The sequence below is a fragment of the Coregonus clupeaformis genome, unplaced genomic scaffold (assembly GCF_020615455.1).
Source record: "Coregonus clupeaformis isolate EN_2021a unplaced genomic scaffold, ASM2061545v1 scaf0007, whole genome shotgun sequence".
In the NCBI taxonomy this organism is placed as follows: domain Eukaryota; kingdom Metazoa; phylum Chordata; class Actinopteri; order Salmoniformes; family Salmonidae; genus Coregonus; species Coregonus clupeaformis.
The window spans coordinates 1,700,402-1,714,376 of NW_025533462.1; the positions used below are offsets into that span (position 1 = coordinate 1,700,402).

Genomic DNA, 13,975 nt, shown 5'->3' on the forward strand with positions numbered 1-13,975 from the left:
AGAAGAAACAAAACAATAACACATTAACAGAAGATTCCAAACCACATTCAAATATTACAAATGCATTCACTTTTTTTCTCCCTTTGCCATTAAGCTAATCACTAATCAATGATTTACAAGTACAGTATGGTCAGACCGTTGTTTACACACAAGTGCATTAAAAAACAGAAAGTGTTGTAAAAAGAAATGAGGAAATGTAACCTAAATTGAGAATTCCTTTGGTCCATCATTGGCCCAAGCGTTACTTAAAAACTATCACAAGTGGCAGATCCCTGGGAAGTCACAGGCACCTTAATACAGGTAACTGCCAAAATAAAAGGAAACACCAACATAAAGTGTCTTAATAGGGTGTTGGGCCACCACGAGCCAGAACAGCTTCAATGCACCTTGGCATAGATTCTACAAGTGTCTGGAACTCTATTTGAAGGATGCGACACCATTCTTCCACAAGAAATTCCATCATTTAGTGTTTTGTTGATGGTGGTGGAAAACGCTGTCTCAGGCACCGCTCCAGAATCTGCCACAAGTGTTCAATTGGGTTGAGATCTGGTGACTGAGACAGCCATGGCATATGGTTTACATAGTTTTCATGCTCATCAAGCCAAGTCTAGGTCCAAAAGGCTCCTTAACTGCTTCTACACCCATGCCATAAGACTGCTGAACAGTTGATCAAATGGCTACCCGGACTATTTGCATTGACCCCCTTTTTTACGCTGCTGCTACTCGCTGTTTATTATCCATGCATAGTCACTTTACCCATACCTACATGTACATATTACCTTGACTAACCTGTACCCCCGCACATTGACTCGGTACCGGTAACCCCTGTATATAATGCCTCATTATTTAATTGTGTTACTGTTTGATTTGACCACTGAGTGGATAGGGGCATTGTCATCCTATGGGGGCATAGTCATGGTAGCCAAAATAATGGCCTGCCCAGCATTTTTATACATGACCCTAAGCATGATGGGTTGTTAATTGCTTAATTCACTCAGGAACCACACCTGTGTGGAAGCACCTGCTTTCAATATACTTTGTATCCCTCATTTACTCAAGCGTTTCCATTACTTTGGTAGTTACCTGTATAACTTCAACAATGATCCATCTCAAGCATAGTCTTGACTAAATATGAAAAGGTGTTTATCTTTTAAAGTTCTAGCGTTCACCTCTCATAATAAACAGTTGTAGATAGAGCCAATCGACCAGCCTAGGCAAAAGGATATACTAATAATAAATTGATGGCCCATTCACTGTACATCCTGTTGACACTCTTGATAATAGGGGAGCACATTTCCTTTCTCAAACCCCCCCATAGTTACACTACAGTACATTTTGAGGTTTATGAGAAAACATTTGGAAGGACAAATTTTCAGGGGAGTAAATAAAATTCAAATAAAACTTTGAGTAAAACATTTTTAAACCTTGCTGAAATATAATGAGAAATCCTTGATAAATGTGACCTGTACTAGTGGCAAGTGCTTAAACTAAAATGTTGGGGCAATTATTTACGCCCACAATGGTCTCGTGTAAGACATTTGTATGTTCATGTTTGCCTATGTTAAGGACGCCACGCTGCTTGCTTAGTAAGTACCGGTTCCTCGTGATTCGGCTCGCACTGAGCTCGAACTCAGGACCTATACCTGGCTAGCACACGTGACCGCCCTCCTTGACAACGTACCAACCGTTTGAGCTATCGGGAAAATATATAATTCGATAACTCCATCGGCGACATTTCAAGCTAGCTGTGGCATGAGCTTATGGTACATTCTTAACTCCATTACACCTAGAATAAGCATAGCCGAGAGATCTTCTTGTCTCACACTAGATTTCTTAAAACCTTTGGTATTGTGCAAGTTTGAAACTGGGAAAAAAGGAACCTAATGGCGAGGATAAAGAACAAAAATAGGCAAACAAAGAGAAAAATAGGGGAGACTACATTTAAGTGCCAGAAGATGCCTGCGGAGCCCCTTGAGGAGAGACAGCAGGCGTGGCTCTCCTTTTGGGGCCCGTCAGTCCTGCTTGGTACCTCCCAGGGCCCGTAGGCGCTCCAGAAGGGGAGGGTGGGAGTAGTGCCACATGGAGAAGAGCCAGTCGGCCACGGGGAAGCCCAGGTTGTCTTTGTTGAGCTTGATGAGGGCGGAGTAGAGCTCTGAGGCTCGACCCATGCCCCGCGCAAAGGAGTCCGCCTGGAACTCAAACCTGCGGCTCAGGACAGTCAGACAGAAGGACAGGACCTGGAGGTAAGAAGTGGAGAAATGTCAGTTTTCCTCAGTGAAGTGCAGGAGGTACTCATCTGCGCATCGCCATCTCAACAACACTTTCTGTTTAAAGCGGACTTAAGAAATACTGACTTAAGAAATATATTTTATCTTTAGCTGTATATTTCTTTGACCAATATTTACTACTAGTATGCGCAAGGTATTTTCGCCAAACAAGCGCTGGACTTAATGAGAATAGCTGCCACAGCACTTGCAGGGTCAACAGCTAAGGCCTCCACTGAAGTGTAAGAGGTCAGATATACACTGAGTGTACAAAACATTAAGAACACCTGCTCTTTCCATGACAGACTGACCAGGTGAATCCAGGTGAAAGCTATGAACCCTTATTGATGTCACTTGTTAAATCCACTTCAAATAAGTGTAGATGAAGGGGAGGAGACAGGTTAAAGAAGGATTTTTAAGCCTTGAGACATGGATTGCGTATGTGTGCCATTCAGAGGGTGAATGGGCAAGACAAAATATTTAAGTGCCTTTGAACGTGGTATGATTGTAGGTGACAGGCGCACCGGGTTTTCACGCTCAACAGTTTTCTGTGTGTATCAAGAATGGTCCACCACCCAAAGGACATCCAGCCAACTTGACAACTGTGGGAAACATTGGAGTCATCATGGGCCAGCATCCCTGTGGAACGCTTTCGACACCTTGTAGAGTCCATGCCCTGACGAATTGAGGCTGTTCTGAGGGCAGAAGGTGGTGCAACTCAGTATTAGGAAGATGTTCTTAATGTTTTGTACACTCAGTGTAAATGCATTGTTTAGGAGATGGAGTCACTCACCTCATTGTATGGGGAGAAGATGAACTGGAATATGATCATCAACCCAATCAAAGTGGGCTGGATGTTATAGAAACCAAAGGCCATGAACAGCTCCTTCCGTCCAATTAGTACAGCAAAGAGGAAGAAGCACAGGAAGGAGTTAATCTGCAAGGACAGAGGCAGGGGAGAAAATTGTATCAATTACATTTCTGCATCAACATGAAAGTGGCCTATTGGTATAGAGGTGATGTGCAGATGCATATCAAGGGAATTTCCAAACAAACCTGACTGATGACAATGTTTTTCACGGTGTGGCCCAACTTCCAATGGCCCAGCTCGTGGCCCAACACCGCCAAGACCTCTGGATTGTTGCAGCCTTGCTTCTTGTTCTGGAAAAATAAATTGTTTGATTTTAAAGAATTATGCATGAAACATTGACTACAACTTCTAGTACACCATATTATGTTTCTATGATAGGACCACCTCAACAAATAAGACCACCTCAAAAAATGTGATTTATAACAAGAAAGTTGTAGTGTGCTGGCGGTGCTCTAACCAAGACTACAGAAATTGTCTATCGCTGAAGTGGTGCTCAGTAATACTGGAGACCTTTGAAGAAGAAGCTTGCTTCGAAATGCTTCAGCAATAAATATATTTGACGGGAATCAAGTTGCCTTCCTGAAACTTCTTTCAATATTTTAGATTTATAACATGTTGACACCCAGTTCTCTGTGTAACGGAGTAAGTCTGACCTTGAGCTTGGATTTGTCCTCGGTTGGTGTGTCAGTCTCTGGCTCTCCGTCCTTGTTGAGGGGGGAGTAGTCCTCCAGCAGGGTGTCGAACAATACTATGCGCTTGTTCTTGAAGAACCCATAGAAGTAAGCGTTACTGTGAGAGGAACGCTTGGAACCTGGAAGAGTAGGTCAAAATGGATCATTACAATCCAACTTTATAGTCCATAAGTAACAGCGAACATCGGAAAGGTGTTTCTGCTGTTTTCAACCCCCACAAATCACCACACATACAGTTGAGACAGGGTCAAGCTGCAATATGCCTTGCTCTCCTCTGACGTTAAACAATTATAATATAATATAATATGCCATTTAGCAGACGCTTTTATCCAAAGCGACTTACAGTCATGCGTGCATACATTTTTTTTGTGTATGGGTGGTCCCGGGGATCGAACCCACTACCTTGGCGTTACAAGCGCCGTGCTCTACCAGCTGAGCTACAGAGGACCACCCATTATAGATACAGTCTAAGGTGTTACATCTTTGGGACAAAATGAGTTATTGAGTTTATGTACTGTGCATTACCTTCTACAACATAGACCTTAGTGAGAGGGAAACTGATAGACTTCGACATGCTTTCAATCTCTTCCTTCAGCTCACCCTCTGGCAAAGGGGTGAATTTGTCAAATAGGGGCGCAATGTAGTCCGCATAGATGGTCACCAGAACCTAAGAGAGAGAAGGAAGGACCAGAAAGAAATTCATTTGTAATGTATTAAGATATATTGGATATTAGTTTAGCTCCATTTAATTCCTCCCCGGAGCTTAAACAACTGTTGTTTGAATATTCCCATCCAGGCAGTTATGAGGTGAAAGGACTGACAAGCGAGACCCCCAGTGTGAAGAGCCAGGCGTAGATGAAGAAGAAGTCTCCACCAATCTTGATGATGTAGAGGAGCAGTGAGGTCACTGGCAACAAGATACACTGGGTCACAATAAACTTCTTTACAGCATCCTTCAGGAAGAACCCCAGTGTCTGGAAGGAGGACCATAGACGACAACAAAAACAAATAAACTAGGTGCTTGAAACCATGCCAGTGAAAAAAAGTGTAATGATTCAAACTAGGAAACTGTATAATAAGAATGTGCTCAGAGTTGACAGTCTACCTGCTGGTTGAAGCCGTGCTTCTCCTCAATGACAAAGGTGTTGTAGATACTCCAGGGAAGGCCAGTGAATGCACTGAACAGGGTTGCTAGCATCAGAAATGAAAGAGACTGAAAGATCTAAAAGAAAAAGATAGAGCCTTGGAATGATTCAAGAAAATTGCCAAAACATTTGTAATACTGGACTGCCAATTTTAACCACGGACCATGCACACACACCTCATACTCTGGACCCAATCCAAAACTAGCAATCACTGTCCCTGCAACTTCCCAAAGGAAAGGGATTCCGCCAAATAGCAGGATCAGCTATGAGAGAACACAGCAGTGTTATATCGGAGAAAAAAGAAAATTCCCTCTGTGTGAGGTGATACTCTATGTCAGCAGATAGAGGCAGACAACTAGATTGTAATATAACAAAGTAGGTCCTAACAAACCAATGGATATTTTAGTTGTACCCACCGTCCCCTCAGTTTCTGAATACAGTCCAGACCAGAAACTGAAGTTGCTCTTGTCCAGCTGATAAAGACGTGACTTCTCAAAGGTTTCTGTGTCCATGATCTTTCCCAACTCTTGTGGTACGTGCATGGTCAACCTGTATATCCTCCGCTGGGTGGTTAGAAGAGACACTTAAACATAATATTTTTTCTATTCAATATAGCTAATCAAAAAGGCAATTTCCATGTTACAGAATGATTAGTGGAGTCTTGAGTTGCAGTTGGGCAATTCCACGTTTACGGAATTACGCCAAACAAAAACCATTGACTTCAAAGTTTAACAAACCATACAACTCTATGCACAATGACTACTTTAAACAATTTACGCAGTAAATTAAAAAAATAAAATAAATACTGGAAAAACTGTGCAGATGCAAAGTTTGGTAACAGAATTACGGTAACATCTCCCTCTGTTTTATTCTGTTACCAAACTGTGTATGCACAAAGTTCTTACTGTAAATGTGTTCCTGTAAAAAATGTCAGTGGAAATCGTTAAAATCAGTCCTTGTGGATAGAGTTGTATGGTTTGTTAAACTTTGAAATCAATGATTTTTGTTTGGAATACATTCTTGAGTGACAAATCTGAGTCTCAGCGTAATTCTGTTACCATGGAATTGCCCAGTACAAAGATGACGTCACTCCCGAAAACAACTTTGTTCTTGTGAAAATATTGAGACAAACAATAATGAATAGTCAGCATGCGGCTAGCTAGCCTGCTGTGAAATGCAGTAAAGAAAGCCTTGTGTTATTGACACAGAGACAGTTACGAAACAAAGTAAACAATTACCTGTCTGTAGGCAAGGTAGGCCTCCCATAGATACACCGTCCAAGAGAACAACAGAACAGCATAAAATATCTTATTTTCGATTGGAAGGTCAAGTATTGTTTCCATCTTTATTCTGGCCTTGGTCTCTATTTGAAGTTAGCAAGCTAGCTCGCTAGCATGTGTTGCTAGTTGGACTGCCGCCCGTTATTCACACGCCTTCCAGTCTTTATTCAGAAGATAATATGTTTTATATTTAAATAACTTAGTAATGTTTATATCCACAGTTTAAATTGACTAGCATTCACCAAACCACTCGCATCAAGTTTCCATTCATGCTAAATGTTCTTCTTCGATAAGGTTTAACGGTGGTTGATATCCAATAAATGTTACCATGCTAAATGTCAGTGCAGCAATTAATTATGTTCCCCGTGAAACTAAACCAGTTGTCTGAATAACGAAGGTTCCATGCTCACGATATTATCTCTCAAAATATACTGAATAAAAATATAAACGCAACATGCAACAATTTCAAAGATTTTACTGAGTTACAGTTCATATAAGGAAATCAGACAATTGAAATGAATTAAATAGGCCCTAAACCTATGGATTTCACATGACTGGGCAGGGGGGCAGCCATGGGTGGGCCTGGGAGGGCATAGGCCCACCCACTGGGGAGCCAGGCCCAGCCAAACATAATTAGTTTTTCCCCACAAAAGGGAATTTACAGTGACTATATTACAGACAGAAATACTCCTCAATATGCATGTGTGTGTATTTTGTGTGTGTGTGTGTGTTTGTGTGTGTGTGTGTTGGAGTGTCAGTGTAGAATGTGTGAGTGTGTGGTTAGAGTCCAGTGACTATACATCGAGCCTGTGCAAGAGAGTCAGTGCAAAAAATACGAATAAATTAGACTCAAATTAGGGGGTCAATGAAAATAGTCCGGGTAGCCATTTGATTAACCGTTCAGCAGTCTTATGGCTTGGGTGTAGAAGCTGTTAAGGAGCCTCTTGGACCTAGACTTGGCACTCCGGTACCGCTTGCCGTGCGGTAGCAGAGAGAACAGTCTATGACTAGGGTGGCTGGAGTCTTTGACAAGTCTTTGACAATTTTTAGGGCCTTCCTCTGACACCGCCTGGTACCGCCTGGTACCGGTACATATTACCCCAATTACCTCGATTAACCGGTGCCCCCGCACATTGACTCTGTACTGGTACCCCCTGTATATAGCCTCGCTATTGTTATTTTTACTGCTGCTCTTTAATTATTTGTTACTTTTATTTCGTATTATTTTATATTGTATTTTTGTGTGATTTCTTTTGGTATTCTTTCTTAAAACTGCATTGTTGGTTAAGGGCTTGTAAGTAAGCATTTCACTGTAAGGTCTATTTGTTGTATTCGGCGCATGTGATAAATACAATTTGATTTGATTAGATTTTATGCTCTCGATGGTGCAGCTGTAGAACTTTTTGAGGATCTGAGGTCCCATGCCAAATCTTTTCAGCCTCCTGAGGGGGAATAGGCATTGCCGTGCCCTCTTCACAACTGTCTTGGTGTGTTTAGACCATGATAGGTCCTTAGTGATGTGGACACCAAGGAACTTGAAGCTCTCGACCCGCTCCACTACAGCCCCGTAGATGTGAATGGGGGCATGCTCAGCCCACCTTTTCCTGTAGTCCACGATCAGCGCCTTTGTCTCTCACGTTGATTGAGAGGTTGTTGTCCTGGCACCACACTGCCAGGTCTCTGACCTCCTCCCTATAGGCTGTCTCATCATTGTCGTTGATCAGGCTTACCACTGTAGTGTCCTCTGTAAACTTAATGATGGTGTTGGAGGGGACTAAGCACGCACCCCTGAGGGGCCCCCGTGTTGAGGGTCAGTGTGGCGGATGTGTTGTTGCCTACCCTCACAACCTGGGGGCAGTCCATCAGGAAGTCCAGGATCCAGTTGCAGAGAGAGATGTTCCGTCCCATGGTCCTTAGCTTAGTGATGAGCTTGGAGGGCACTATGGTGTTGAATTCTGAGTTATAGTCAATGAACAGCATTCTCATGTAGGTGTTCCTTTTGTCCAGGTGGGAAAGGGCAGTGTGGAGTTTAATAGAGACTGCGTCATCTGTGGATCTGTTGGGGCGGTATGGAAATTGGAGTGGGTCCAGGGTTTCTGAGATGATGGTGTTGATGTGAGCCATGACCAGCCTTTGAAAGCATTTCATGGCTATAGATGTGAGTGCTACGGGGCGGTAGTCATTTAGGCAGGTTACCTTGACATTCTTGGGCACAGGGACTATGGTGGTCTGCTTGAAACAGGGTCAGAGAGAGATTGAAAATGTCAGTGCAGGGTCTCCCGAGTGGCGCAGCGGTCTAAGGCACTGCATCGCAGTGCTAGAGGCATCACTACAGACCCGGGTTCGATCCCGGGCTGTATCACAACCGGCCGTGATCGGGAGTCCAATAGGGCGGCGCACAATTGGCCCAGCGTCGTCCAGGTTAGGGGAGGGTTTGGCCAGGGGGGCTATACTTGGCTCATCACGCTCTGGTGACTCATTGTGGCGCACCTGCAGGCTGACCTTGGTCGTCAGGTGAATGGTGTTTCCTCCGACACATTGGTGCGGCTGGCTTCCGGGTTAAGCGGGTAGGTGTTAAGAAGCGCGGTTTGGCGGGTCATGTTTTGGAAGACGCATGACTCGACCTTCGCCTCCCGAGCCCGTTGGGGAGTTGCAGCGATGAGACAAGATCGAAATTAGGGAGAGAAATAGGGTAAAATACAAACAAAAAAACTAAACTAAAATGTCAGTGAAGACAATTGCCAGCTGGTCAGCGCATGCTCTGAGTATGCGTCCTGGTAACCCGTCTTCCCTGCGGCCTTGTGAATGTTAACCTGTTTAAAGGTCTTACTCACATCGGCTACGGAGACCGTGATCACACAGTCATCCGGATCAGCTGGTACTCTCATGCATGGTTCACTGTTGGTTGCCTCAAAGCGAGCATAGAAGACATTTAGTTGGTCTGGTAGGCTCGCATCACTGGGCAGCTTGCGGCTGGGTTTCCCTTTGTAATCTGTGATAGTTTGCAAGCCCTGCCACATCCGACGAGTGTCAGAGCCAGTGTAGTAGGATTCAATTTTAGTCCTGTATTGACGCTTTGCCTGTTTGGTGGTTCGTCAGTGGGCGTAGCTGGATTTCTTATAAGCGTCCGGATTGGTGTCCCACTCCTTGAAAGCAGCACCTCTAGCCTTTAGCTCAGTGCGGATGTTGCCTGTAATCCATGGCTTCCTGTTGGGATATGTATGTACAGTCACTGTGGGGACGACGTTGTCGATGCACTTATTAATGAAGCCGGTGACTGATGTGGTATACTCCTCAATGCCATCGGATGAATCCCAGAACATATTCCAGTCTGTGCTAGCGAAATAGTCCTAATAATAATGAGTGACATGTTTATATATTAACTTACATTTTTTGTTTGTCTGATTCTTTGCCTGTATGCATTGCTGTACCTTTTTTGGTACTGTACATGTGTATATGCAACTCATGGGGAGGGGGGGAGAAGTGTATTATTAAAGCAATTAATGGTGTTGTGATGAAATTATATCTTCTTACTTTACACATGCTAATAAATACATTTATATAAAAATATTTATACAATAATACCATGAATGTAAAATGATTGAAAACAAAGTAATTTGGAAAGTAACATGATTATGAGCTAGATAAACAAAGTAAACTGAGTAGGTAAGCCTATTTTGGGTTTACTTCCATGCTATGAACATTACAGATCATCAGTAATAATCTCCTGTGGGAAGGCATTGATTTTAAGCAATTTGAGATTTAGCAGATTTAGTTGTTGAAGTATGTATGGCTGTATGACCGATTACTAATCATTTTGTTATTCCAAGAATGAAAGAGACAGCAGAGATATTATTGAAAGAAAATATATTTAGAAAAGAAGTGTTTTCTCATGCCAATGCAATTCTGTATACACATAGGTGTCCTGCACAGTCTAAACAGCAGGGTCAATGAAATAATCATTAAAATGTCTCCTTTGGAGTGGAGTCCATGTTATCTTTATGGCCTATGCAGCACTCTCCCAGTCTGAAGAGCTGTTGGTGTGTACAGAGAGCAGTGTTGGGAGGTACAAGATGGGGAGGTTCGATGTGAACAATGCTTCATCAAGGTTCTCTTCATAGCAGTCACTTTCAATTCCAGCCGCTTGACTTTGATCAGCAGAGGGCTTTGAAGCCTTTTTCTGGACCTTTGCTGCTCCACCTTCTCCCCAGAGTTCTTCCAGCTAGCTGGATATTTGGTCACCCAACTCCAGGCAGCCTTAATGAAAACGTTGAGAATGTAATACATCAGTAGCCTATAAAATTATAATTACTACATTTGAAATTAACACATAACTATCAATGGACAAAACATGGACATGGAATTATGAGAGGCTGAATCTGATATTTGGTTACAGCAAAGGAGTTTGTGGCCTCATTTCATGATCATTTGACCGCTAAATCATTCACTAATGGTAGTGCATTTTGATTAAATATAGCAACTGCCACTCTGATGGAGGTGGTGATGCCCACTGGGCACACACTGGTTGAATCAATGTTGTTTCCACGTAATTTCAAGGAAATTACGTTGAACCAACGATGAATAGACATTGAATTGTCGTCTGTGCTGTGGGTGATGATGATGGATTAGACAGGAGTCAGGACCCCACTTACCTGTGAAGCAAGCTCTATTCTGTCCCAGTAGATGTAGCACAGGTAGGAGAGAGCAGCCACAAATAAAGCTGTCAAGCATTTCCATCCTTCAAAGACAGTCTGCGGCGACGAGATAACCGTATTGAAAGTTGCATGTCTGACTCTGTTGCTGCCAGTAAAGCCTGTCATTAATGCACAACGCATCCTGGAACACTGATGATTGGGGTTCAGCTCCTCCAATCCATTTCAATCAATGTTTTGACATTTGAATTGGCTAGATGGATGAAATGCACTGATAAAACGTGTTCTGGCGCAATTGAATTTCCCAAAAATTGGTCGACATTCTAGCATCTAAAATTACATTCTAGTAATTATATATGCATAACGTCACAAACGCTGCAGATAATTATGACAGGGCCTAATTAGGCGTCTTTCTCCACAACATTCCAGCCATTATTTCCATTGAATGGGGGTTTTCTTTACATCACGTCCACACATTTGTGTTTAAGGCCTGTTATCCGGAAATAAATACATTCAAATATCTGACATCTTAAAACGTCCCCTTTTTCAGAATATTCGGGATATGGCATATACATAAAATAAAGAAATGGGTATTGAAAATAAAATCCAACCGACACTATAGGCGGCAATAATTGCCTAAACTTGAAACCAAATAATCTAAACGTTTCTGTTGCACAGATTCAGGTCCCCGTGATTCGACATTGACAGATTTGTTTGGAGGTCCCTATAGCAACCATCTAAAACTTTCGTGCACCACAGCACCATGGACGAATTTCAATCCTCTGAAGAGGTAGGTTTAAAGAAAAAACGCTACATCAAATTATCTTGGGGAAACATTTGAGTTCTCTTCCCCAGCTGCATGGTTCATGCATCGGTATATTGTTACATTGTATTACATAGACTACATTATGTTGCTGTGATGTTACGTCTATTATTTGAGTGGGCCAGATCAGCTGACCTCTAAGAAAAATAATGTGGCTATCTCCTGTATGTGGGAAATAAAACCAGCGACAAAAACACCAAATGTCATAATGCAAATGTTACTTTCCTAGCTAGATCAATTTATATTTCCGCTCCCTTTTCAGACTGCATTTGTCGTTGATGATATAACTACAATCATAAAAGATGTAAGTATTTGTGCAATTTCTGATATTACTACAATCATAAAATGTATTTGCAATTTCCTAAACAAGTGGTGATTGACATGTCAGTGTTAACTGAAATAAATACTTAGACTGTGGAGACAACTATTGGAAGCAGTGCCTATCAACAAAATCGAATTAACCAATGGACATCCAGTGTGGTGGAGACAAGTCTGAACCAACTGTCCAAACTGGGAAAACCCTTTAAATACATAGGTAACGCCTCGTTATGTTGTGTCCATTACAGTTGTAAAATGTAAAAGTATGGCAATGAAAGGACCCAACAAAATCAGGTAATGATTTACACATTTTCACTGTGTTCATCATTAGTGACATGCATCATACTGCAGAAAAATGGAGCAGGTCTGCATACTGCCAGCTCTTGCTTCTGGGACAACACTATGGACGGTAAGCAATGTAACAATGTTTTGCAGACAGTGTCTACAAAGCGAAGGAATAGCAGAGGCCCGCAATGGTTTTTCATAAACTGTAGAATGTTGGAACGTGAACTATCACAATCTGTGTTTCCGTTTCTCTTCCAGGAAGCTGTACCGTGAGATGGGAGAACAAAACCACGTACTGTATTGTCAGTGTCTTTGGGTTGGCTGTCTGACTTGAACAACCACCATCTATCTTCTCCTATTTTGCAATCAGACATTTTCCCAACCCCAGTGAAACCGGTCATTGATTTTCAGTATAATCAACTAATAAATGTAGCCCTTGGTTTTGAACTCCACAACTTGTCAATCATTAAAACACCCGTCTTATTCCTTATCATATTAAGCGGTTTAGAAGTTTAGCTAAGTTCATAAATCTGCAATAAACAGTTAAAAATACATTGATTGAAATGATCGTTTTTTATTTTCTTCCCAAATGATGACTGCACGTTATTGCAAACTGATCATTGCATATTTAAAACCATTGAATAATGAACCGTTTATAATACTACTTATATGCCTTTTTATTTAAAATAAATTAAATATATCTTAAAAGGTAGTCTCAGCGATATGACGTAGATGCAGAAAATAAACACCATAGTTCAATTTCTACAACAACTAAGAGCGTTGAAGCGCAAGGCTCAACTTCTCCGCTGTTTTGGTCCTGCACCTAACACGTTCTAACCAGTGATGGGGAAGATACTCTGAAAAGATAGTTTAACAAGCTACCAATTACTTCACACTGGAAGAAGCTTAGCTACACTAAAGCTACCCTTACGAAACGTATCGTTTACTTAAAGTTATTTTGAACAAGTATACTGAACAAAATATAAATGCAACAATTTCAAAGATTTTAATGAGTTACAGTTCATATAAGAAATCAGTCAATTGAAATAAATAAATTAGGCTCTAACCTATGGATTTCACATGACTGGGCAGGTGTGCAGCCATGGGTGGGCCTGGCCCAGCCAATCAGAATACGTTTTTCCCCACAAAAGGGCTTTATTACAGACATGTTCCCTCAAAATTTTAGACATCTGTGGCATTGTGTTGTGTGACAAAACTGCACATTTTAGTGGCCTTTTATTCCCCCCAGCACAAAGTGCACCTGTGTAATGATCATACTGTTTAATCAGCTTCTTGATATGCCACACCTGTCAGGTGGATGGATTATTTTGGCAAAGAAAACTTGCTCATTAACAGGGATGTAAACAAATGTGTGCACAAAATGAGAGAAATAGGCTTTTTGTGCGTATGGAACATCTCTGGGATCTTTTATTTCAGCTCATGAAACCAACACTTTACATGTTGCGTTTATATTTTTGTTCAGTGTACTTCACTACAACCAAACTACTTAGTGAAAAATTATCATACCTAAATCTGAAATGTCAAACTAGGTTTTCATCCAACCTTTTTATGTAAGTAAAGTACCTGTCGGATAAAAAATGCCACGACAGGCCTGATGGAAACAGACATTGTCTGTCAAATTTCC

At 41.8% G+C, this 13,975-nt stretch overlaps 2 protein-coding genes and 1 long non-coding RNA gene across 3 annotated transcripts; 1 reads left to right on the plus strand and 2 right to left on the minus strand.

Moving 5' to 3' along the window:
- Positions 1-983: 983 nt before the first annotated feature.
- LOC121538972 (CAAX prenyl protease 1 homolog) lies at positions 984-6,601 on the minus strand. Its single transcript, XM_041847129.2, has 10 exons — positions 6,211-6,601; positions 5,389-5,535; positions 5,149-5,235; positions 4,933-5,049; positions 4,649-4,801; positions 4,353-4,494; positions 3,789-3,946; positions 3,321-3,425; positions 3,058-3,201; positions 984-2,237 (listed from the first exon to the last, which is right to left on the minus strand). The coding sequence occupies exons 1-10, from the start codon at positions 6,313-6,315 to the stop codon at positions 2,013-2,015; spliced, it is 1,383 nt and encodes a 460-aa protein (XP_041703063.2). The 5' UTR covers positions 6,316-6,601; the 3' UTR covers positions 984-2,012.
- Positions 6,602-10,102: 3,501 nt separating this feature from the next.
- On the minus strand, positions 10,103-11,215 carry LOC121538971. Its single transcript, XR_005995298.2, has 2 exons — positions 10,905-11,215; positions 10,103-10,509 (listed from the first exon to the last, which is right to left on the minus strand). It is a non-coding gene; the product is annotated as an uncharacterized LOC121538971 (long non-coding RNA).
- Positions 11,216-11,587: 372 nt separating this feature from the next.
- Positions 11,588-12,865, plus strand: LOC121538970 (dynein light chain Tctex-type 1-like). Its single transcript, XM_041847128.1, has 5 exons — positions 11,588-11,694; positions 11,990-12,031; positions 12,139-12,262; positions 12,377-12,454; positions 12,589-12,865. The coding sequence occupies exons 1-5, from the start codon at positions 11,668-11,670 to the stop codon at positions 12,657-12,659; spliced, it is 342 nt and encodes a 113-aa protein (XP_041703062.1). The 5' UTR covers positions 11,588-11,667; the 3' UTR covers positions 12,660-12,865.
- The last annotated feature ends 1,110 nt before the right edge of the window (positions 12,866-13,975 follow it).

Bases quoted from the DNA above. Each gene is read 5' to 3' on its own strand.
- LOC121538972 (XM_041847129.2), bottom strand. From the start codon at position 6,315: ATGGAAACAATACTTGACCTTCCAATCGAAAATAAGATATTTTATGCT. The intron at 5,236-5,388 runs GTGGGTACAACT...GTTCTCTCATAG, and splicing joins ATTCAGAAACTGAGGGGACG to CTGATCCTGCTATTTGGCGG. The intron at 3,202-3,320 runs GTTTGTTTGGAA...CTGTCCTTGCAG, and splicing joins AAAACATTGTCATCAGTCAG to ATTAACTCCTTCCTGTGCTT.
- LOC121538970 (XM_041847128.1), top strand. From the start codon at position 11,668: ATGGACGAATTTCAATCCTCTGAAGAG. The intron at 12,032-12,138 runs GTAAGTATTTGT...ATAAATACTTAG, and splicing joins TAACTACAATCATAAAAGAT to ACTGTGGAGACAACTATTGG. The intron at 12,455-12,588 runs GTAAGCAATGTA...TTTCTCTTCCAG, and splicing joins CTGGGACAACACTATGGACG to GAAGCTGTACCGTGAGATGG.